The 24397-nt window shown below is 43.6% G+C and overlaps 1 protein-coding gene across 3 annotated transcripts in view; it reads right to left on the bottom strand.

Annotated features, from left to right (window-relative positions):
- Window positions 1-24397, bottom strand: part of RNF130 (ring finger protein 130) — a 143567-nt gene that overhangs the window by 36362 nt on the left and 82808 nt on the right. For 2 of the 3 annotated variants that reach the window (XM_025446786.3, XM_025446787.3), the window contains exons 4-7: window positions 20865-20936; window positions 18873-18955; window positions 11853-11949; window positions 9328-9532 (exon numbers count right to left, since the gene is read on the bottom strand). In XM_025446786.3, coding sequence (XP_025302571.1) covers window positions 9328-9532; window positions 11853-11949; window positions 18873-18955; window positions 20865-20936 — 457 coding nt within the window. Of the gene's footprint in view, window positions 1-6024; window positions 6119-9327; window positions 9533-11852; window positions 11950-18872; window positions 18956-20864; window positions 20937-24397 lie in introns of all 3 variants that reach the window. The other variant, XM_025446785.3, reaches the window with a different exon arrangement.

The raw sequence follows: 24397 nt of genomic DNA, 5'->3' as shown, positions 1-24397 counted from the left end.
TCCTTGGCTCCCCATTTGTGTCTTTAGTGCTGCTTCCTCTTCTCTCTGCTCAGTTCCAGAGCCACGTTCCTTGCCTCTCAATCTCTAATCACACATTGCTCCAGCACTACTTCATGTCCTCTCTTCCCCATGACTTCCTCCCTTAGATACATACTCTCACCTCACCCATCATCCTGCCTGCAGTCTCTACGCTAGAGCAACTTTTCGGCCACAGGAATCCTCTTTTTGCTGAAAAGCCTTACATATTAGTCGCTGTTTCCAAGAACACAGTCCAAATTCTGCAGCTGGCCTACTGCCGCCACCACTTCCAGCAGACACAACCAACTCACAACTCTCTGGTCCTGTTCCATGAGCACCCCATCCAGGAAGCCTCTGTTAACTTCCCAGGGCGTGAGCAGGGCCCACAAGCTCTCCCATCACTTCAGCAGGCGCCATAAGCCTGGCCATAAGCCTGAGCGCTGCGCAAAGCAGCCCCATTCCCACAGCACCCCTGCAGGGCGAGGCCATTCACAACTTCACACAGAGCTCTGGACTTGACTGGTTACTGCAGCCCTGCTGAACATAACACACTGATTTTACAAAATTTTCCCAGATAAATCAGATGTTAGATATAACAACTTTCAATGGGCAAATCAAGATTTTTAAGCTGACTTTATTTGGGCTGCTCTTCTAAGGTAAAATCGCTGCAGCCACAAGATTAAAGGGACTTGTGAAAACCAAAAATGACCACTACAGAGACAGTGCAGAAGTCCAATCCAAGGTCCTCATTGCCTTTGATCTTCTCTGTGTCATCACATTTCTAGAAAGCCAACAGTCTTCTTCTACCACATTATCCAGAGCCCTGGGATGGCTCTCTGGAGTAGTCAAAGATGAGCAATGCAAAGGGAGGAGGTAGACCCAGAAACATCGAGGTTGAATTCCAGGCCCTTCTTCCTATGGCATTTCTCAGGGAATCCCCCAGCCCCTTTGGGCCTCAGGTTATTCTGTGTATGTATCTTAGGCTCAGAGTGGCTAAAAGGAGAAGTAAACACTAGCAGAAAGAAGAGGATTCGTTATAAAATTGGGGGCATGTTGAATCTTTGCTGGTGTTATGACAAGGAAGGCTGTCTTGGAAAAATAAGCAATCCTTGATGGGTGCCAGTGTAACCAAAAGGTACTCGACTGAGAACCAGAAATTGAAAATTTTTAGTTCTGTGTTTTCTCAAACTGCAAGCGGTCTCCTATTAATGGACTGAAAAAGCCATGCAGAATTCCCAACCAGCATTAACAACAAAGTGTAAAGGAGGATCGGTGAATACTGTGTGTAGGGAGGAAGACAACTGTAAACTTTGTCAGTTACACACTGGGAATGTCACAATGTAAAATGTAGTTCTTACAGTGGTAGGTGGTAAAAAAGTTTTCAAATCATTGCTTAATATTTAAGGTTCTAAAAGGGGCAGCCAGCCAGCAGGGCATGCAAGCCCTCTTCTCAGGCTCTGACTTGCCCCAGAAAAGGACCATTGAGGACAGACAAGTGAAGAGGGGCTCTCAGAACTACAGGGAACCTCTGGCCTCCTCCCACTCAGGGTCTGCCTCCAAACAGTGCTAGCCTTGTAGCTCATTTCTGTCTGCAGCTCCCTGGCTTGCAAAGCATCCCATGTCAGAGACGGATACTGCCAACCAGCACAAAGCTCTTCCTTGTACTCAGTGGTGCTCTACCTTCCTGTGGATATCTTGAGAGCTCCCCACTACACAGTAAGCTCCCCCTGTGTGTGCACTGGTCAGTCCCCATGGGACTGTGATGAGTGTCACACAGGGTAACTGGGGCAGACCCAGAGCCTGACAGGAATAGGCTGTTGGGAAGTACTTGGCAAACCATTGCTGTTTTCATCTTTGCGAGCCCTTCAAATACTTGGAGACCTCCTTCACATCACCCTCAACTTTGCTCTTTAAGCCAAGCATCCCCAAGGCATCAAAAATGATTACACTTTCAAATCCTTTTACACTGAAACAAGTTAATGTTCCTCTTAAGAGTGTGAGCAGAACAGGGCGCCTTGGTGGTTCAGTAGGTTGAGGGTATGACTCGATTTCAACTCAAGTCAGATCACAGGGTTGTGAGGTCCAGCCCGGCATCTGGCTCTGTGCTCATTGTGAAGTCTGTGTGAAATTCTCTCTCTCCCCCTCCCTTTGCCCTTCCCCTGCTTGTTCTCATGCTCTCTCTCTAAAATCAATCTTTAAAAAAACAAAAAAACAACAACCATGAGCAGAACAATTCAGAACTACTGAAGACAGAGTCAAATAGCAGCACTCATTCCTTTGATCAGGCTCCTAACTTTCCGTCACTATGCCTCAGGAGCTAGCTCAGCAAGAATACTGGCGGGGTTGACTCTGACCTGCTGCAGAGCTAGGGCTTCCTGGCCTCGGGTTATGCCACAGGAGTTTATATTTGCTACAGTTACTGCACATTAACCACAGCAGGGTTCATTTCCTTCTGCTGAGATGGTTTTGAAACTTGAATGTCTGGGTTATTATACTCCTGGGCAGATCCTTGGGCATGAGTTCTATGAAGTCGAATCTAGGAACTGAGAAAGAACACTGGAGGATACCTAGCTGAACCTCCCATTCCGCTCAAAATCCGTCTGCATCATTGTCTGACCTCACAACGCAACTCGTGCCTCAAATGAAAACAATGAAAATACTTACTGTTCTCATGTTGAGGGAAAAATAGACTGATACAAACATAAGCTGGTGAACACTGAGATTTAATGAGTTTTTTGGAATGATGAAGTAGAGCAGCAAACCTCCTTTGGGAGCTGAAGTTTACTAACATTGCTTACTTAGGTACTAAGAAATTGGGAGTATGGAAAATTATATATATAAATATATTTACCTTGGATGTTATTTGCTGCTTTGACTCTTTATAATTGCAAAGCCTCAACATTCACTAGATTTGTTTGCAGTGTTAAAAATTAAAGCACAATTAGTCACGGTTGAGTATTTAAATAATATTTTGACACAATAGAAGGGGAGTGACCTCAGATTCATGGACTTGATTGACTTCAGATCGGAAATAGCCTCAAGCCGTGGATAATTGTGCAGTGTGGTGAGGGCGGAGGGCGTGCATTTAGCCCTAGCAGGGCAGCCATCCACGCACTGCAGCCAGGCTTGGGGCCGCCTGGGTTCCACCACATGCCAGCCCTGACATGTGGCCCACACTGCTTCCTTTTGCCTACAGGGTTTCACCCGCAACTAGACTGGGTCAAGGTCTTGCTAAAATCACAATATACAAGTTCAGTGTAACACCAGCAGAAGAGTAAACTATAATAGTAGGTAATATGTGGGGAGGTGAATTTTACTATCAACTTCCAAATTGTTAACATGTGAAAAGATGGAATCTACTTATATAGAAGACTATCTCACACATGAATGAGGTTACCTAGAAAACTAAAGTAGCAATTAAATTGAAAAGGCAATCTCATTTTGGCTGCAGTTTTTGGTAAAGGCAAAAAAGGAAGTAAGATAGATTTCAAAGAATTCATTGATGAAGAATAATTAGATTTATGTACTAATAGAAACTTTCCTCTGGAATTAAAACCTCATAGGAATTTTTCATCAAATTCTTGGGAAGGAGACACTGAGTAAGAGTGACTATTATTTTTCATCCTCCACAATTAAAATGGCCTTTAAAATATTAAGTAATTCATGTTTTATTGAAAATCAACATATAAAAGCACAATAGGAGCGAAAAACATCACCCCAAATTCTACTAAATTAGGGTAATCACCATTAATATTTTGGTGACCATTCTTTCATGCACTATGTCCACACACACACACACACACACACACTCTCTCTCTCTCAATGGGATCATGAAAATCCTTCAGAGAAGTTCTGATTGGAGGCACAGAAATATTATCAGGATGAACAACTGCAGTATCAATCCTTTACAAAGGCTCATGGGAGAAGGGTTGGCCTAAGACATGGATCTAAGATCAATGTTTAGATTGAGTCATGCAGGCATTTATGCGTGGAACTGAAATATTATGGCCCAGGGACCCTGATTTCTAAAAGGTAACGTCTATAGAGCCTTCTTTAAACTATCTGATGCATGACCTGATATCTGGCAGATCTTTGGTGGCAGCAAGGTGATCATTACATCACTGAACAGTTTTCTATAAGTGCCCAGAGTGCCCCTACTTGCTGTGATTGGTTTTCACTCATTTGTGAAAAATTTAAGGAGTGGGTTACATCATCATCTAGTTTGATGTGGTCACTGTGAGAGTAAGCAAATGAGGTGATTGCAGGTGAAATCACCATTTCTCTACAAACTGAGGTCTGAATCACAGGACTCACAGAGTTCCTGTGATTCTGTATTATTTCATGGAAGAAAATGAAATTGATTTACCAAATGATAAAGGCAGCTATGGTCATCTTGTTCACAGGACTGGAAGAATCTCATTGGAACTGTTCAGCTAACATTTATTGAGCACTTATTATGTACCAGGCACTGTGCTAAGCACTGTATATGCTACTTCGTACAACCTATGATGTACTCCTGCCGTTATTCCTGTTTTCTGCATGACTAAAATGAGCTTCTGAGAAATACAGCTGCCCAGGTCTCCCAAGTAGAAAATGGAAGAGCAGGGAGTCAAACCCAGGCTACGTCTGACTCTAGAGCCTGAGCAATTAATACTTGCTATGTTGATGTAAACCTGCATCGGGTAGGTTGACGTGCTGGATGGAGCAGCTGAGACTACGCGCCAGCAGGCTAAAGATGCCAAGTGACCATGGCATCCTCCCAACCTGTGCTAGGCCAGGGATGCCAAAGGGCACTTCTTACAAGTATCTAGATCAGGTTAGAGATAATAAAATCAGGTCATTATAAGCGGAGGTTACTTGCCCATTTGTTTCCATAGCTGGACAATGAGTGTTCCATTAAATCAATTACAGGAGCTTGGCTGGTTATTATTAATAAGTTAAAATGCCAGAGCATAAGTGAGTGTGGAGAGCACAGGAATTCCACCTGTGCCAATTTAGGTTCCTATCTGGGCTGTGTCCCAGGGATAAGTTCACCTCAAACTAGCTTTCATGAATACTGGTAAAGAAAAGGACTCAATAAAAAAAAAAAAAAAAAAAAAAAAAAAAAAGAAAAGAAAAGAAAAGAAAAGGACTCAGTAATACCTTACAGTTAAATGCCTTGAATTTAAAACAAACTAACTAACAGAACCAAAAACCTTTCCTGCATCTTACCCCTGTGGAAAGCTATCCTAGAAAATCACTGGATCAAATGGACCTTAACAGTCAGCTAGCTCAGTTTTGCCTACTCCGAAAAATCTCTGACCTACAACAGTCCAGACAAGTAACATGCAGCTTTTGCCTGCACTTCTGGTCCTGAGCACTCCCCACGGCAAACCAGTTCACTCGCAAGGAGCCTCACTGACAGATGTTCTTCCTTTCACTGAGATGAAATTCACCTTCCTGTCATCTGCCCACTGGTCCTCATCTTGCCCCATAGGAATACAGTTTATACTTATTTTGTTTTCCCCTGACAGTCCTCCCAATATTTGGAAACAGCGGGTCTTCCCAATTGCTTCTTTCTTATAGGCTAAACATCGAAGTCACTGTCCCCTGACCACAGGCCAGGGTACCAGTGTTCCATCAAAAGCTAAGTATGTAAGAATTCAGGTGAAGTCTGGTGGGCACATAGGAGTGGGACTATTCCTGCCAGTGATCCGGACACGGGCCTTCTTTATATGCTATGACTGTACTGGATCCCTTTGGCATCTGCATCACACTGCTCTTGTACTTTAAGCTTGTGGCTAACGGGAGCCCCTAGGTCTTTTTCAAGTGAGCTGTTGTTGCTGAGCAAGGTGACCTCCCCGATCTGTGTACTGACTGCAAATATATGGTCACGAAATTCATTATTTTGCTAGGATCAGTATGAAACTGGTGGAGGCCAATTTTCACCGTATCTATGAAAATTACTCTACAAGTTTTCTTGGGGTCATGTGGCACATGCAATCCAAAAAATAATTTGTTACTTACTCATTAGCATTCAAGCTAGCTGTGGCTCTGATGATCATGTAGCAGAGTGTGAGAGCACTGAGGAGGCCAAAACTGGCAATAATAAACCATTCTTCTGTTGACAAAGGAAAGGGAGGAAATCACTCTGGGGAGAAGCTTAAGTCAAATCGATGTCAACATTTCCCTCAAATGCAACGAAGCAGACGTCAACGGAGTTGTAAGCCAAGACTGGCCCAAGGAAGTGCAGCAGGAGGAGGTTTGCCAGAGAGCTACTAACTGGAGAAGGTTAGTGGAAGTAGTGGTGAAAGCTGCAAGGGAGAAAGGAAAGCATGGCCCAAACATTTCTTCCAGTTAAGGTCTTGAGGTTTGTGGAGGAGTGTGGCCACCAAAAAGCGTGCAGTAGAAATATGTGTATAAAATTGCACGTGGACAGAGATTTTTAAATTACTACTTTAGATGACAGTAAAATAGACTGGCCATACTTATATAATCTTTCCTTCTTCACTTTGTCACTTCTGCATGGTTGTGTTACTCAGTCTTAGAGACAGGCTTACAAATATAGAGTAGGGGTCCCAGAGGTCTTGTGGGTACTCCACGCAGTCCGCAGGCTGGCCTTCCGTGGCATGCAGCTCTACTTTCTTTTCTTTTAGAGACTTACAGTCTTTACTTAAATAGGACATTTCATTGGTGACTCCTGGAAAGGCCTACGCTTCACACCCCCACCTCCCCAGTGGGGAGCGGCACTGGGCTGCTCTGGTTGCGTCGAGCAGGTAGTTCACCAGGTACACGGCCCATTAGAGAGCTGAAAATCTCTGGTACCCAAAGTTTTTAGCTAGTCTCTCTCTAGATCCAGGAAGTCAGTGAATATTCTTCTTTCTTTTCAAAGTCTGTGTTGTCAAGGTAACATTCCAAAAACACTATTTACTGAGAACCTCAAAAATAACCTGTGAACTGATCTGACTTCCTAAAAAGTCTTAACTAGAAAATATTTCGTAGAGTGTACACTAACTGGGGCTGGTTTAACACAGTGCTACACAGTCAAGTCCCTTCTATATCTGCAGTAAGGCAGTGGGAAGACATTTCTACTTGGAATGTCAAATGTTTCTATGCAAAGTGTGTAACGAGTGTTTCTCAATCTGGTTTCCATGAATCCCATAAATATGCAAAATTATGTATGTCTAGGAATTTGTCCAGAAAAAGGTTTTTATAATTTCACTGGACTTTAAAGGTGGTGATCTTCAAAAGGTTAAGACTTTGTTCTTCAGGATTCCAGGATGATGAGTTTGTTCTATGAGCATTTCTTGGCCATCTTGATATTTATTATTAAAATGCTTAGCAAACTCTTTCTTCTTGGTAGCTGCCAAGTGCTTCCTGGATTACAAATTCCTCATCATTCAGTGAATTTATAAGGTTTGAATTTATGTCAAAACGAACATTTAAGAACCCACGCAAAATCCACCATTTTTACCTGGAGATATTTTAAGTTAGGAAAAATGTACACTGGCATTTAAAAAAAATTAAGAGATGACTGGTCATCGGTATCAAGAAGCTTCGAACTCAGTGTTCTTCATTTTTTTCTTCTCAGAGACCTTTATATGTGATAAGGTGATAAGACTAACTTTTAGAACTTCTATTACATGTGTGTTTCTGCATTCTGAATATACCATCCATAGGTGTATGGCATTTCAATGATAAAAACTAGTGACCAAAAAGAAACAAACGCCATTGCAATGATCTCCACAGGGGCCCTGGGGTATTTGGGCAGCAGTCGGCTGCAGCTGGGTCCCTGATCACCTCTGTCCACCCCAGTGTGTATTTAGCACAGTGTCTTGCACAGTGGATGCTGGGCAAATGCACTGTAGTTGCTATAGCACTACAGAGCTTTGAGGGGAAAGGAGAGGTAGCTTTGGTTTAATTTAACCATGTGAAGTTATTGATTAACATGCATTAATTTGGCTAAAGGTGATTAATTTGATACATGAAGTAATATTTTTTTATCATCAAAACGTAAGATTTTGAAGGGACATTCCTGCATAAAATTTATAACAGGACCAGAACTTAATGTAGTAGGAGGTGCTCAATAAATGTCAATCAATGAAGAGCCTACAAAAACTCAGTGATAAGCAAATAACCTTTGTTTCCTTTATTGTTACTAGGTCAGTTTTAAAAAATCTCCACTCTAAAACCTGAAACCATGAAAAGCTGTTAAATCGCCAGGATATGATAGGAAATGAGTCAAACTGCATGGAAGAATACTTTTCCTGCTTTTGTGAATGAATGAAGTCTCCTTGAGTTTAGACAAATGATAGAACAAAACCTGGGAAACTGTTTATTACTACTGATTTTTGGTCAGTGAAAAACATGTACACTTCAGTTGAACAGACCACACGAGCCTTACTATGTGGAGGAAAACTCCTGTGATGGCTTTATCCATGCCACTGACTCATAGGGTGAGGCGGAGGTCCATCGGGTTTAGAGCTCGAAGCTACAGGCAAGCGACAGCACACACTGGGGAAGGAAGCACCACAGTGGTGACAGGGAGGATGAAGAGAGGCTGTTAGATGGAAAGACCATGTAGGGGATGGAGCTGAAGGAGACAGCTGGCTTGTTGCAGGGTGAATGCCCACAGGCCTACAGACACACACACGCCTGCCAGCCCACGCATACTGTACTTCGGCCTGCCCATTGACACACACACACTCGATATAATCGGAGCACCGCTTTTCTTCGTGTCAACACCTCACCAATCAAGATATTCAAAACCAGTGAGAGCGTTTTTAAAGGCACATCACCCAATGGCTCTTGGTCCACCCTGTGCACAGTGATACCAAGACACCAGACTTCAAAAAAGTGTAAAATGAAATGAGCAGCAACAGGCCATCTCAACTCCCCCCTAGAGTTGTTTGTTCATTTGTTCAAATTCGGCCCTGGTTTTTCACTAAGTTGCCTGCAGCCCAGTGCTCATGGCTGGTTACATAACACATGATGCCCTGTGTCACATCCCAACGTGACTCTTAAAATGTCCGTCTGCAAGGCAGTCATCAAAACAGGTTTATAAACAGCTCCTAAGACAAATCTCTGAACAACTACTTGTCAGATGGCAGCTATTCCTATTTATTATACACAAATACACAAGCTCCTTATTATAAGGACAGTTCTGTCTTCCCAAATACCTGTTTTAACAAAACTACCTGTCACCTTGTCCCTTACAGACTACTATCTCCCTGTCCTGGGTGACTGCCTCAACTGTCCTCTGGAGCAGTCAACACACACCAAGCAGCAGCAGCAAATCTGCTCTGCGCCTAGGTACAGGGTCCCACTTACTTGTTACTGCAATGTTGATCTCTCCCGTTCTGGGAGTGAGCTCCCCATCCTGCGCAAGAGGCGAGATTCCCGAAGTTCGAAGCGGCTCAAGGCCAAGGGAGTTTTCACTGGCGAGGTCACCTAGGGCTGATCTTCGGTTAACTGCTTGGGTTCTGGTGAGCCTTTCCATGTCAAATGCTACGTTATCAGTACATGGCAAATTTGGCTGCAAAATATTTCCAGATTAAGAGTACTTATAAGAATAACAAAATTTTTAAAAATAAAATTCTAAACGTCTGACATGTTGTTGAAAAGATCTCAAATTTTTTTCCATGTGATTTCCTCTCATTTCTTTCCCCATTTACCCTTTTTCACCCAAGAGTTTTCCTTTACGAGATGATCTCTTCCAAAAAAATGATACAAAACCCCCCAAATCCACTGCAGAGTTGATGAGAAAACTGGATCATTCATCTTCATGAAGAAACAACCACCTTTGGAGGACATGGCTCACGGGCAAAGGGATTCATTGTCATTATTCTAAAGCTGACCAACAGGAAAATGTAATTACACTGGCTCTTCCATTAATGTTGAGGGAGAGCAGATAACATAAAATACTGCTTTTATCCTATTAACTTCGCTGTAATGCCCCATTTATCTGGCGGTCAGTTTTTACCTTTTGACACGAGGATAGCACACGACCAAGAGTGGATCAACATTGAAAAGACCTTTGAACTGTGAGTATACCATCTGTTTCAAAATCAAAGCATCTAACCCAGAAGGAGAGGTATAGAGCTGCCCTGGGGCCAATATCTACCAACTAAAAAAATAAACGGGTATGAAAGTGCTCTGAGGTAACAAGATGGATATTTGGTTTCCCTGGCAACCTTCAGTTCTTTTAGCAGACAGCAGGTTGGAAGCAGAGCTGGGAAGGATGGCTGAGAGAAGCTCAAGGATGGAGAAGTGACAGCCAGCCAGACCCAGAACAATGGCTTCCTGTCAGAAGTGTTCTAGATTGCCCCACGGTCCAAGTGAAAATGCTTATAATGATACCCAGTCAGAAAAGGTTTATTACAGTTTTTATAGTTAAAACCACAACAGCTTGTAATAGATTTTAGAAGGATGTTTATTGGGCAGCACTGGTGGCACAGCGGTTTAGCGCCGCCTGCAGCCCAGGGCATGATCCTGGAGACCCTGGATCGAGTCCCACATCGGGCTCTCTGCGTGGAGCCTGCTTCTCCCTCCACCTGTGTCTCTGTCTCTGTCTCTGTCTCTCTCTCTCTCTCTCTGTGTCTCTCTCATGAATAAATAAAATCTTAAAAAAAAAAAAAAAAAGAAGGATGTTTACTAAAAACAAAAGGCAGAAGTGTCAGTACTTCAGAGAATAGGAGTCAAAAAAACCCCAAACCAAACAACCACCAAGATTGGAGGCAACAAAAAAGGCTAAGTTAATACTTCCCGAAGCATCTGTCATATGCCAGATATTACAGCAGATGCTCTACGTTAAGCCCTTCAAGCAGGGGTGATGGTTCCCCAAGGGAGACACAGCAATGTCTGGAGGCATTCTGATTGTGTGACTGTTGTGTCCTGCTACTGGCAGTTAGGAGCAGCCAGGGATGTGCGAGACACTTTCTAGTGTACAGGATGTGCACCCCACCCCCCGCCCCGGTGGAATGATCTGATCTACAGTGTCAGTGGTGCTGAAGTAGAGTAACCCTGTGTTAAACTATGTCAATGACATGATCTCTGGAGACAGGAGGAACAATCCTGCCTAACTGGACTGCTAAGCATATTTCAAATAGGACTACCTGGATGTGCTTTGGGTTGCAAAGCTAAAATGAGCAATTCATCTGTTGGATCAAATTAAACTTTCAGTTCCATAAAGAAATCATTCACCCACTCTTTTCTGAGACCTGACTTTCCTCTAAGAAGCGTTAATTTTGGATATACACTTCTGGTAAGGAAGAACTGTAAGAAGTCTCCCAGGTCCTGGGTTAGTTAGTCAGGGCAGAGCTGCCTGGCCATTGCTGAATGAAGTCCTCTGAGTGGCACCTGACCAAAGGCTGCCAGGCTGGCACTGTCCACCTTTGCTGCTTGCACCTGACAAACGCCCTGGAGAGCAAAGCCAGATTCAAGAGGAAGGAACAAAAGTGAGGACATAGTTTTATATGATGCTAAATACAGAAAGAAAAAAATCTACTATTGGATCAAAGTCAAAAGTCTATATTCTAATTCTAGTCTTAAACAAAACAAAACACAACAAAAACAACAAAACCAGAATGGAAGAAAACCCCCACCCCTCTTTCCACTGCCATTCTTCACCACGTTTCCACCACCTGATAGAAGCACGCTTCCAAGTGGACTAGTTCAGTTCTCTATCTTCTCTTCTGGGAGTTCCCCAAAATGGGCTGGCCTTTAAGGACTCTAGAAGGGACCCCTGGACTCACAAGGCTGTGCGGCAAAGAGGCTTAAAACCACCCGCTCACATGACGTTAGCTTACACGCGGAGACAATACCACACAAAAGTAGTGACAAAATAGGAAACATACCACAATTCCCAGGGCCTTCAAAATATTAAGTTTGCACATTGGACAGGTACAATGTTCACTAAGCCAGGGATCCACGCAGGACTTGTGGAAAACATGCCTATAAAAAAAACGGAGAGTCGTATCACAGATTATATACTGAGTAACTATTAAACCCAAAGAAATGGAAGTTTTAGTGTCTTTTAGTGGCTTTTGGACATACTGGCAAGTCCTAAGAGACAAATACTAGGGATGCATTAAAATACAGCTGGCAGAAAATCTGCCCCCAATCTGTATGATGAGAACAGATATTTGGCTGTAACACTATTTAGCAGGTTTTTTTATTCTAGCATCTGAAGAAACTTAGGATATTGATTAGGAATGAAACAAACTATAATTTAACAGTCAGTTATCCTTTCTACAATAGCTAGAGTAAAAGAAGGGAGATTCAAAAAGATATGAAGGGTAGAGTTTTCCACAAAAGTACTAATTGGTTTAGTGGAACTTGGTTTAAACGTTATTTAAAACATTATTTAAAACAACTTCTAGGGCAGCCCCAGTGGCGCAGGGATTTAGCGCCGCCTGCAGCCCAGGGCGTGATCCTGGAGACCCGGGATCGAGTCCCATGTCAGGCTCTCTGTGTGGTGCCTGCTTCTCCCTCTGCCTGTGTCTCTGCCTCTCTCTCTCTCTCTGTCTCTATGAATAAATAAAATAAAATCTTAAAAATAAAATAAAATAAAACAACTTCTAAGCAATCTATGTTACATGTTTGTGAAAGTTACAGGGTGGTTGGCAGTATTTTTAGAGATGAGCTGTGCCTAAGAATCAGGCAACACTGAGCCAACATTTTTCAGTGGAAACATTAAAAGGAGAGAAAAGGATGGGTGATTTTTTTTTTTTTTTTTTTTTTAATTCAGGAGAGCGGAAAGTCACATCCTTGTAATGGAAAAGAAGTCAGTCATGGAGAGCTCTCCATGTGGAAATAATTTCTCAAGTTCAAGTACTCCTCAAGGCAGCATTTAGAAGCTAAAATGAAGCCACATGGAAGCCCAGAGTCCTGGCCACACAGGGAAAGAGAACATACATTCTGGGAACCTTTGGAGGAACTAAACTTGGGAGTCTTAGGATAAAATAAATTTTAAGAAAAAAAAATGTAAGAAAGATAAAAAATTGAAACATGGTATGCCCTTAAAACTTCGTTAATTTATAATTTACACGTGGCTTAGTTAAATGGTTAACTTTAGCTGGTTAAAAATGCAGGTTTGATAAAAAAAAAAGTAAGAGTAGTCAAAAAAAGAAATTAAGAGTCTAAACTCACTGCTCCAACTGGGATCTGGAAGAAACATTCATGCTTACTTACAGCTTCAACTTTAACAATGCCTATGCACCCACCTACTGCCACTTGGTGACCTTGTACTCATTTATATGGATAAGAATAAATATCTTGAAGACTGAGTTTATCAGTGCAATGAACTGGAACCTCCTCATCCCAGAAGGCTTTTATTTAAAATATTTAAAACTGCAGGTTTTTACTTAAGGGGCAAAGGAGTCACCAAACCATAGGCAACAAGACCAAAATTTAGTATACACAAGGCACTGTCATGTCTGCTTGTCACTTGTATCCTCATATGACAGTGCTCTGACAGGGGGATGAAGGGCTCCCTATATGCAGGGCTCCACTGCGCGGGTGTTTTCAGAGCCAGGGTTTACACCCAAGCAGCTGTCAGCTGTGCCAGTGTTCACTATAGTCTGTCAAAGATTAGAACAAGGCTTCTAATCTTTCTGGAGACACAGACCCCTTTAGGTCAACTAACTGACAGGATCCTCCCCCTTACACCTGCCTAATCTCTGGCCTGTAGATCTCTGAGGGTTTGGTTAGTGTTCGGTGGGGGGTGAGTGGTTGGGAGAGGTGCTTGAGGCCAGTTTTATGTGGGGCAGATGATGGACTTTGTGCAGTTGGCAGGTGACAGGAGAGAGGAGGCTGTGTGACCTCTGATGGAGCTGCTGCCATTAGCCAGCTGTTTGTGGAAACCCTGGTTTCTACAAGCAGCAGTGGCCTGGGGCAAACAGTGGTTCGCTCTCCCCACTCCCTCCACTTGTGTTTTTGCTTTCTGTTTTTCTTAGTCTACTGCCTTTCTTTTTGATTACTGGTTGTTCAGAAAGAAGAAAATGGTATAATCTCATATTTAATTTTTAAAGCTACGTGAGTTGAATGTTCTCTGCTCATCTGTTCCTTTAGTTATAAATGGATTTTTCCTACGTTGAGCTTTTAAACTATTTCCTTATAGGTTTGTTGAAATAAAAGACAGTGTCCCTCCATCCCTCTTGGGGTACTGTAATGGACAAGGACTGGCCAAGTCTCCAGGGACAAACTGAGAATGGCCCCTTTCCCTGGCCAACCCAAAATCTGAAAAAAAAAGGAAAAAAAAAGGAAAAAAAAAAGGAAAAAAAAAGGAAAAAAAAAAAAAAAAAGAAAAAGGAAAACAAACTTTTCTTTAAAAAGCCAACTTTTCCTTTTGAATATTTGTCCACCCCCAGCTCTCCTACTGTTGACCCCACCCCAGTTGGCCACCTGCCTCTCCTTTGACAGATTCCCCAACAGCCTGGTTCCTGCACCTCACCTGAGGGGAGGTGGGAAGTTGTCAACCTAGCTCCCTTGCATGCCCCTCTCGTCTGAAAATAGCCCGGCAGCTTTCCTGTTCACCTACGGGCCCTCTGACACAGACCCCCAGCCTCCCTGGGGTTGCTGCTGGGATCTTGGTGGGTAACTACCCTGTGCTCCTTCTTGTCCTCCTCACCCATCTCCTTCCCCCGCAGGCACATTCCTGCAGTTGTGGAGTCTGAGCCTGCCTCCTGGCTGTGTCACCCGCAAGCTGCCAGGCAGAGGAGCGGCGAAGGTGCAAACTCCCTTGTGAGTCTCTATCAGTGATGAGCTGTTGCAGAATACTTAGAAAAGCACAGTGTGCAAATGAAAGGTACTATTAAACCCACATCAGGTGAAGTAACGTTAATGTTTCACAGGATAACCCAATAAATGGTCAGAACATATTGTGCGGGCCTCCAGCGCCAGCATACCCAGCACCAGTGACTCCTGACTAACTAACAGGTGTACCCCCTGCACCAGTCACAAAATAGAGCAGAGCAATGGCCGGGGTGGGGTGAGGGGGCCACACTGAAGGTGAGTGGTTTTCACAGCCCTGAAGCCTCTTGGTGTTGTGCAAGAACCTGGCGCAAATACAAGTACCTAGGATCCTTAAAGGTCAGAGACAGAAGTCTTTCCCTGGCCAGCCCGGCAGCAGCCAGAGGATGGAGCCCTCCTGGGCTCCCCAAATGGCATCCTGGACATAGTTTATCTGAGCAGTGGCACTCTACTTCTGAAAAGTATTCTTAACTACTAAAAAATTTTGTGGCTGACCTTTAAATAAGAAGTCTAAATAAGGTGATAGTTTCTAAGATGCACTGGCTGACATCCAAGGATGATCAGCTGTAATCAAATGACACATGTAGGAGGCCCCAGAGCAATGCCAAGTGCCATCTGTCCAAAGTAAATTAATGTGACAGAAGAGGCAAAGTAAAGGTCATGCAACAAAAAGCCAGCAATCCAGGAGAGCTCTGCTGTCTACAGATAAAAAGTCTTAGTTCAGTCTCCAGATAGGCTTGTTAAAATTAAGGACAGAGAGAAACAAAGGCACTGGGGCTTTCCTTGGTCCCTTCCTCAGAGAAAGAAGGATGGTGAGCATAGCTCCTTCCCAAAGTCTGGCTGTGTAGGGAGGAGCCGAGGGTGGTAGTCAGAGAGGGCTTATGAAGCTGGCACAGAAGGTGCTTGAATGTGATGCAGCAACAGAGCTGCAGAAGCAACACAAACTGGTAGGGGCACATGCTAACAGAGGGAGGTCCGGGAGGAGGGAAGGAGTTGGCATGTAGAGGCTGAGGTGGGAGGAGCACATGGGGACAGATGGAGGGGAGGCTGCAAGGCTGGGTGGGGATGCAGGCACACCTGAAATATTGTGGTCAGGTAGTAAAGGGAATTTTAGGGTCAAACAGCCACACCTTCTCCATGAAGCTGATGGGGAAGCTGTCCAGCCAGAGCAAGGAGCAAGCAGATGAGCTGAGGTGTTTAAGGGAGAATGAACAAGTGAAAGAGAAGGGCTGTGAGCAGCACTCTAGGCCCAGCTTAGGGGAGGGGAGGCAGGAGGCCCCAGCAGTGCCTGGCAGCAGGAGCTTGAGGGAGGGCAGCCCTGGTGGCTCAGCGGTTTAGCGCTGCTTTCGGCCCAGGGCGTGATCCTGGAGACCCGGGATTGAGTCCCACGTCAGGCTCCCTGCATGGAGCCTGCTTCTCTCTCTGCCTGTGCCTCTCTCTCTCTCTCTCTCTCTCTCAGTCTGTCTTTCATTACTAAATAAATCTTAAAAAAAAAAAAAAAAAATAGGAGGGAGAGGGAATGGAGTCACAGTCTCCTTGGTTCCAAAGACCTGCAGACGAAAGAGGAAGGGCAGGGTGTCCCAGGCAGAGGGAACAAAATAGGCAGCAGTACGAGGCCAGAATTAATTGGAAAGGACTCTATAGGAGTGCCATGGAAACCAGAGGCGTGTGGAAGATCTGAAGTGCGAAGCTGTCCTCTAGGTCAGTGGTTCTCAGCTGCATACTTGTATTTAGGGGGTGGACTCAGGGATAATGCTAACTATCCTGCAATGCACAGGACAGCCTCCCCCCTCCTCTGGCCCCAACAAAGAATGATCTGGTCCCAAATGTCAATAATACCAAGGCTCAGAAACCTTGGTATTATTGACAAGTTGTCGATCCTGGTCCCATAAAAATATTGCCCAACGCACTAATTTTTACTATAGCTGAGTGCCATCGGTACCATTTCAGTGAAGTGACTGGTTTTGCTGAGCAGGTTGTGTGATACACCTCAGAGAAAGCTACAACTTAAGGCTGAAGGAGTACATCTAACAGATACCACCCTGCTCCAAAGCAAAAGGGGAACTCTGATATACAGGCATGGCATGTTAACTCAGACAAGGACCCAGTAATGCAACACAACCCACTGAGGGTGTAGCACCCTAACTGCCGACACAGAGACCTGCCACTAAGTTTGCCCAAGTTCTAATACTCAGAAGCAGACCACAAGTACAAAAGTGAGAACCAGTTCTTGGTTGGCAGGTGCAGCCAACAGAAAGGCTAGGACTCTGATGGAGGGGGCAGGCTGTGTCAGTGTTGCTTAGGTGACTATTAAAAGCCACATGCCCGAGGGGTTGGGGATGTGTTTCTGAACGATCCCCACTAATTCTGACACACTGTCAGGTTTGGAAAACACTAGAGTAAGTTAAGAAAAAAGAGAACTAAGAATCAAACTCTGTAAAAGCCAGTGCCCAGGGGGTGGGGAGGATGGGGAACAAGCTTCCAGAGTAATCTATTTTTGGCTGAAGCTCCCCTGAGGAAGACACTCTCATGTCAGTAATAACCACAAATGGCTTCAGAGTCCTTTGTTCTCAAGTCCAGATGGTCCCTCTGGATGGGGGACCCTGGCCTGAAATAGGAAGACAGAATTTGGGAAGACTTGGCTTATTATGCCTGGTGATTCTAGGGTCAGAGGAAATCTGTACAGGTGAAAATATGTTTAGATAGCAGCTAAGAGTTGATAACGTTTTTTTTTTTGATAACGCTCTATAATGTACCTGATCTTCCTGGTTTGTATTTGGATGTGTATTTCCTTCAGCTCCATTTTTTTTTGTTTTTTGTTTTTGTTTTTAAAGATTTTATTTATTTGTTCATGAGAGACACATACAGAGAGAGAGAGAGAGAGAGAGAGAGAGAGAGAGAGGCAGAGACACAGGTAGAGGGAGAAGCAGGCTCCATGCAGGGAGCCCGATGTGGGACTCGGATGCTGGGACTCCAGGATCACACCCTGGGCCAAAGGCAGGTGCCAAACTGCTGAGCCACCCAGGGATCCCCATAGCTCCATGTTTTAAACCATAAATGACTGCTGCTGAAGGAAATCTGGTAATTAGCAATTTTCTACAGGATGGCTTACAGTTTTGTAGATTTTCCTTTATATGTAAACTAGATTGACTTGACTTCTAGAAACTGTTTTCTGTTTCAGCATTTGGAATTATTCTTAATTTCTATGGTTAAAAAAAAAAACCCTCAAAGATCTTTCTAGGTTCAAAATACATGACTTTGAGAACAGCACTATTAGCCTCATAGAGACAACTACTGACAATTATTTTGTTTGTTCACATGTTCTGTGTTATTAGATGGGCAGAGTGGTATGGATGTGTTTTAACGGAGGGAGAAAGAGGAGGAAATGTCTTTGAGTTCAGGCTTCTCAGTAGGTGCTTTCATATTTTCCCGATCAACATGCTTCTAAAGAACATGTGCTCTTTTCCGAGCACCACATACAGGTATACACCTTCTTTCTGGAGGGAGCTTCATGGTCCTATGTAAGGAGCACCAACATTCAAGGCAGATCTTTACTTTGACTCTGCCATTTCTGGATTGTGTGACCTGGCACCTACCAGGGGAGGAAAGCACTATTAACTGTCAAGCATACAGAGCACAGGGCCTGGCCCGGAACAGGCACGCAGCACCCAGCAGCCACTCTGAATAATACAGGTTCAGAAGGATTAACCCAACTCCTGGAGTTTCCGTTCCTGGTGACAAGTGAGCACCACTGAGCCTTCACCAGAAGGCCTCATGATGTACTCAGATTTAACAGGGAGAGGAACAAGTGGCTCGTTTGGAAACCCATAAGTCACAGAATTGAAAATTCTTGACCTTAGTGGTTTTAGGTTACGATGTGTCCACAGGATTTTCTCCATGTGTTTCTTACAAGCTGAGGAGGCTCTGCAACCAGTCTGTGCTGAGGCAGCATGGCTCGCTGCCAGCTGCCACTTCCACTATATGTAATGTGCTGTTGGGCCTCTGCCTGCCATGAGAGCTGTGCGTAAGGTGGCTCTCGAAAGCAAGTGGAATACCCACTCTGAAAGGGAGACATACATGCCATACTAATGTCATTCTGTTTTAGACAAAGAAACCTGACATACTTGCAGGGGAGAATCCGGACAACATCATTCTGCTTATAGCTCTCAATGCAGACGGCGCAATGATCAAAGTCAGGGTCTGTTTCCTGCAAGGAAAAGCACAGGCATAAGAGTCACATTCTAAAATTAAAGATAGACATAAATGGAGGAGCTAATCCAGCTAAGAACCCTCCTGTGGCAACTACGGTAAGCAAGTGACTATAAAGTGAAAAGTTATGAACAGTTTTAATGTGTTTAGCTGTATTGATCCAAATGATATCAAAACCATTCTATCTCTTTTTTTTTCTATCTTGTTTTTAAACTATGTTGCAACAAACTAAGTCTATTTGTGAAATGTCTGAGGAGTCAGAATGCTTTTTTTTCCCTAAGATTCAAATCCACCATCACTGCGGACATCCTCATCTCCCTCCCACCACTGCATCATTACTATTCTGGTTTAGTGGGTTTCACTGCACACCCTCCATAGTGTGGGTGGTCGTCTGACAATATCTAAGTATAGGCAGAAAAGATGGTGAGCCCCCAAGAGACCAAGTCCCAAGGATGGGAGCTAGTCACAGGTTTGGGGTAGAGAACAGTCATGGTCCAACCCAATAGTGGGTCTTTGTCAAGGGTCAGGAAGAGTCAGCCAGGTATTTGGTCATCTAGACTAACTGGCTTCCATTCTCGTCTATGCTGGGAAGGGATGCCCCTGAGTTGTCATAAAATAGAGCACTGCCGGGAACCTAAGCCAGGAAGGTGTGACTATTTGCTATGTCAAGGCCACTGTACTGAAACTCAGCGGGACAACTCTTGGTAGGTACAAACTAGGAAGAGGTGTTGGTATGATCAAGAAAAGATGGTCTGGTGTTAGCCTGAAGGACAAAGTAGGATGGGCAGGTTACACCAGCTCTGGGGAATTTCAATTAATGTGGTAGCTGAAGGCTGCCAGGCCAAGAGGGTGGTGACCTCTCCTCTGGAGTTAAGGGGCAGCTGTTTTTTTTTTTTTTTTTTCCAGGGGCAGCTGTTTTGATGCTGCTTTTATTTCTGCAAATGTTTTTACTTTTTTCTTTCCTTAGTATACACTGAAGTTCGCTGAAAATGCCTCCACCTTCCAGAGCTGTGTCAAAAAAACCCTGATGTGATGGTGTCAAGGTGGTGGGAACAAAAATGGGTGAAGTCAAGAAAGTGGCGAAACTAAGGAGGATGAAGGATTGTCTGAAATTATCCTCTTAGAGCTGCTAGTCAAAATGCTAGAACTGGGTGTGGGGCAGAAAACAGTTTTGGTTTTATACCTTTAGAGGTGTAACTTTTCTAGATAACTGAATCTATCGAATGTTGGGTCTCATATCAAGTTGCTTTGTCCTCATGGACCAGAAGTGGGCTCCAAGTAACGTGAGACCCAACTGGGGAGCTCTGGTGTGGTCACTGGTCACCGGGTTTCTCACTTGGTCCCCCCAAGCCGAGGGTCCAGCCGTGACACACGAGGCGCTGCCCTCAAACTGTCTGGCCCACTATACAGAAAGCACCTTGCAAATGACACTCCCTCGAGATGCAGGTCTCCAGCTCTCTGGTGAGCTGGTGACAGATTAAAACATGAAGGAGATGTGGCCATGTTTCTCAAGAAACACAGGGAGTGAACGTACATTCCTGGCCTCCGAGTGCACCAACCGACCCATCAGTGTTCTTCTCGAAGGCATCCTTGGCTGCAGTGGTAGAAAGCTCTGTGGAACACCATGGCTAGGGGAGCTGTAAGTAGACGAGTGCATCTAATAATGGCAGGGGCACTGGGAGTCCAGGAAAGTCAGACACTGTATGGAGGGCCTCCAAATGAGGTGAGCTAAGGGTAAGAGCTCAGAGGGAGGCTAGTTTAAAATGAAGCATTTAGATCATATACCTGGAGAAAAAGAGTCACCAAACAAATGAGACACAAATGATTAGGTTGTGCTCTCTCCCACCAAATAAAAAACAAAACTACTTAATTATTTTTATAGGGTTAAAGTTATTTCACTACCATACCTTATCACCCTTTTTTACTGTTCTGGTGGTCAATTTGCTGATGGCTTTCTTGGCAGCATCTCCAAGACGACGCTATGACAATTATAAAGAAAAACAGACATTAATGCAAAATCTCTGATGTCCTTTACTTTAAAATAATTAAATGTATGAAGCCCCTGTTATCCTACAACATTCTCATGTCATATCATGAAAGGATTCTAAAAAAGCAATTAAAAATATTAGAAAACCTGGCAGTTTTCCCATAGATTCAGCATTCTGAATTGAATTATTCTGGTTGAATAATTAAAAAGTGCATGTAGTGAAAAATTCAGGTGTCATAACCACTACTGCATTCCTGTATTTAATAAACTTTTGAAATACTACAGTATTACTGAAGTCTTCTTGTACATGTCTGAGCTACTGCCAATGTACTAACAGCTTTCCTATTCTACTCCAAGGATGATGAGATGTATAAGCTCTATCTTAGTAACAGGAACCTCCAATGCCCCCAAAACTGCTTATCATGGTGCCAAGTGTGGCAAAAGAGACGCAGTCATAAGCTCTCCTTCTGTCTTTGCCAATACAATCCTCCATGATCTTAGGAAGGTGCATTTATCTTTCCAGGGTTGGGCTGTCCAAAAGAGTTAGGTCATAGACTTTCTAAAGCTGGATTTATCCAAGATACTGGCAGACACTGCCAGTCTTGCTATATATACCAAGGACCCACAGGTGAAAAGACAGTGCCCCTTAATCTTGAAAGGCCAAATGAATTGGGGAACAGACCACAGGGGTGTATGGCAGCACCAAGGGGCAGCCTAATGTGGGTGGGTGGGGCTGTTAGGGAAGGCTGAGGAAACGATGGCTGAGCTGAGCTTTGGGACACTAGTGGGAAGGAATTTGATAAGGAAAAGCAACGGGCAGGAGGAGGGGACATGTGAACAAAGGAATATTCTAATAAAGAGGTACAAAGCACAGGAATATGAGGGAAATTATTCGGTGTCATTAGAATGAACATACATGTTATTGTGCAAATACAATGTTTTCAGAGACAGAGGGCCCTATTAATAATTACATGGGACAGTGGGTGCAAACAGGCACATGGACAGGTAGCCACTTGACACACAAGCAAATCTTGAATTGTGGCAAGAGGCAGAGGTGAGGCTGAAGGGTGATGGTGGGGGCTAAAAGGGGAGACCCTGGATTTTATACCTTGCAGATTAAAAAAAATCATAACAATATAAAAATTTTAGGGGGAATTTATTTTTATTATTTTTTAAAGATTTTATTTATTCATGAGACACACACACACACACAGAGGCAGAGACACAGGCAGAGGGAGAAGCAGGCTCAATGAAGGGAGCCCAACATGGGACTTGATTCTGGATCTCCAGGATCAGGCCCTGGGCTGAAGGTGGCGCTTAAACCACTGAGCCACCCGGGCTGCTTAGGGGGAATTTAAAAACACATAAAAGAGGGATCCCTGGGTGGCGCAGCGGTTTAGCGCCTGCCTTTGGCCCAGGGCGCGATCCTGGAGACCCGGGATCAAATCCCACATCGGGCTCCCAGTGCATGGAGCCTGCTTCTCCCTCTGCCTGTGTCTCTGCCTCTCTCTCTCTCTCTGTGACTATCATAAATAAATAAAAAAATTAAAAAAAAAAAAAAAACAAAACACATAAAAGAAAATAAGTTGATGAACTTCTATATATCCATCATCCAACTTCAATGATCAGTATTTTACCTGTGTTTTCATCTGTCCCCTTCTCTATTGTGCTATAGGATTTCAAGCATATCACAAGCACGGTAGCATTTCACCCACCCATAAAATCGTCACTATGTCCCAGAGATAGGGGCTTTTGTTTGGGGCTACTGTCTCATCTAGCAAAATTAACAATAAGTAATCAACATTAATAAATACACAGATTATACTGCAATTTCTCTAGTTCTCTCCAAAATGTTTTCTGAAAAAGATTTGAGAGCGAGCGAGCGAGCAAACATGTGAGCAGGGGGAGGGGCAGAGTCCCCAAGCACACTCCTTCCTGAGCGTGGAGCCTAAAGTGGGGCTGGATCTCAGGACCCTGAGAACATGGCCTGAGCTGAAATCAAGAGTTGGCCATTCAACCAACCAAGCCTCCCAGGTGCCCCAGAATGTCTTTTTATATAGTTGGCTTGTTTGACTCAGGATACAAAGTCCAAGCACAGCATTTGGTTGCTGTTCCCTTTCAAGTTTCTCTTGATCTGTGAGAGTCCCCTCTATTGTATATGTATCTGTAGCCTGTGGAAATAGAATGGACTCAAACTGTGTAGAAAGTGTACAATTGGTATTTGGACATGGCCCACAAAACCATCATTACCATCAAGACAATTTATCTATCACTCCCCAATTTCCTTGTGCCTCTTCCTAATCCTTTCTTCGTGCTACCCCTCCACCCATCGCCTACTTTCTGCTACTGTACTTTGTATTTTTCAGAGTTTTATATAAAAAAGATACACTGTGTACTATTCTGTATATGGTTTCTTTCACTCATCATAATTATCTTAAGATTGATCCATGATGCTGCATGTATCACTAATTCACTGCTTTCTTATGCTATGGTATTCTCTTTTAACCTGTTGATGGAACTTTTGTATTGTTTTGACTGCAATGCAGCTTTTGACTGCAATGAATAAAGCTGAAAACCACCTTATTTATTGGTACAAGTCTTTGTAAAGACATGTGCCTTCTTTTCTCTGGGGTAAATACTTACAGAGTGGGGAAGACCGACAATATTGTGGTGTGACTTTTTAAGAGACTGCCCAAGTGTTTTCCAACATTGAGTGGGCCATTTTACATTCCCATAAGCAGTGTATGAAAATCCCAGTTCCTCCACATCCTCACCAACACTTGTTCAGTTCCTTTCATTTGACTGTAATCACTCTAAGAGGGGTGTAGTGATATGTCCCTGTGGTTTAAATTTGCATTTCCCTAATGACTAAGGACGGTGAGCATTTTTTCATGAACTTGTTTGCCATCTGCAGATCTTCTCTGGTGAAGTATCTGGATCTTTTATCCATTTTTCTACGGAGTTTGTTTGTTCTCTTATTATTGACTTGACAGTATGTTACATATATTTTTTTAAAGATATATTCACTTATTTTAGTGGGGAGAGTCAGAGGGAGAGAGAATCTGAAGCAGACTCCCTGCTGAGTGGGGAGCCTGACGGAAGGCTTGATCTCAAGACCCCCAGATAATGACTTAAGCTGAAATCAAGAGTCAGAAGCTCAACCAGAATGAGCCCTATGTTACACTTCGAAATACAATTCTTTTTGCATACTGTTTCTCTCCTTCTGTGGCATTAGTTTTTAATTTTGATGGTCAATTTATCAATTTTTCACTTGTGGACTGTACTCTGGTGTCATATCTAAGTAATTTTTGCCTATCCCAAGGTTACAAGATTTTCTTCCATTTTCCTTTCTTGAAGTTATTTTAGGTTTCACATAGGCCTCTGGTCCATATTGAGGTCATTTTGTATATGGTGTGAAGTATTGATCACACACGTTTTTTGGTATATGATATA

The sequence above is a fragment of the Canis lupus genome, chromosome 11 (genome assembly GCF_003254725.2).
Source record: "Canis lupus dingo isolate Sandy chromosome 11, ASM325472v2, whole genome shotgun sequence".
In the NCBI taxonomy this organism is placed as follows: domain Eukaryota; kingdom Metazoa; phylum Chordata; class Mammalia; order Carnivora; family Canidae; genus Canis; species Canis lupus.
The sequence above is the reverse complement of the archived record's forward strand: the minus strand, read 5'-3'. Positions and strand labels throughout refer to the sequence as shown.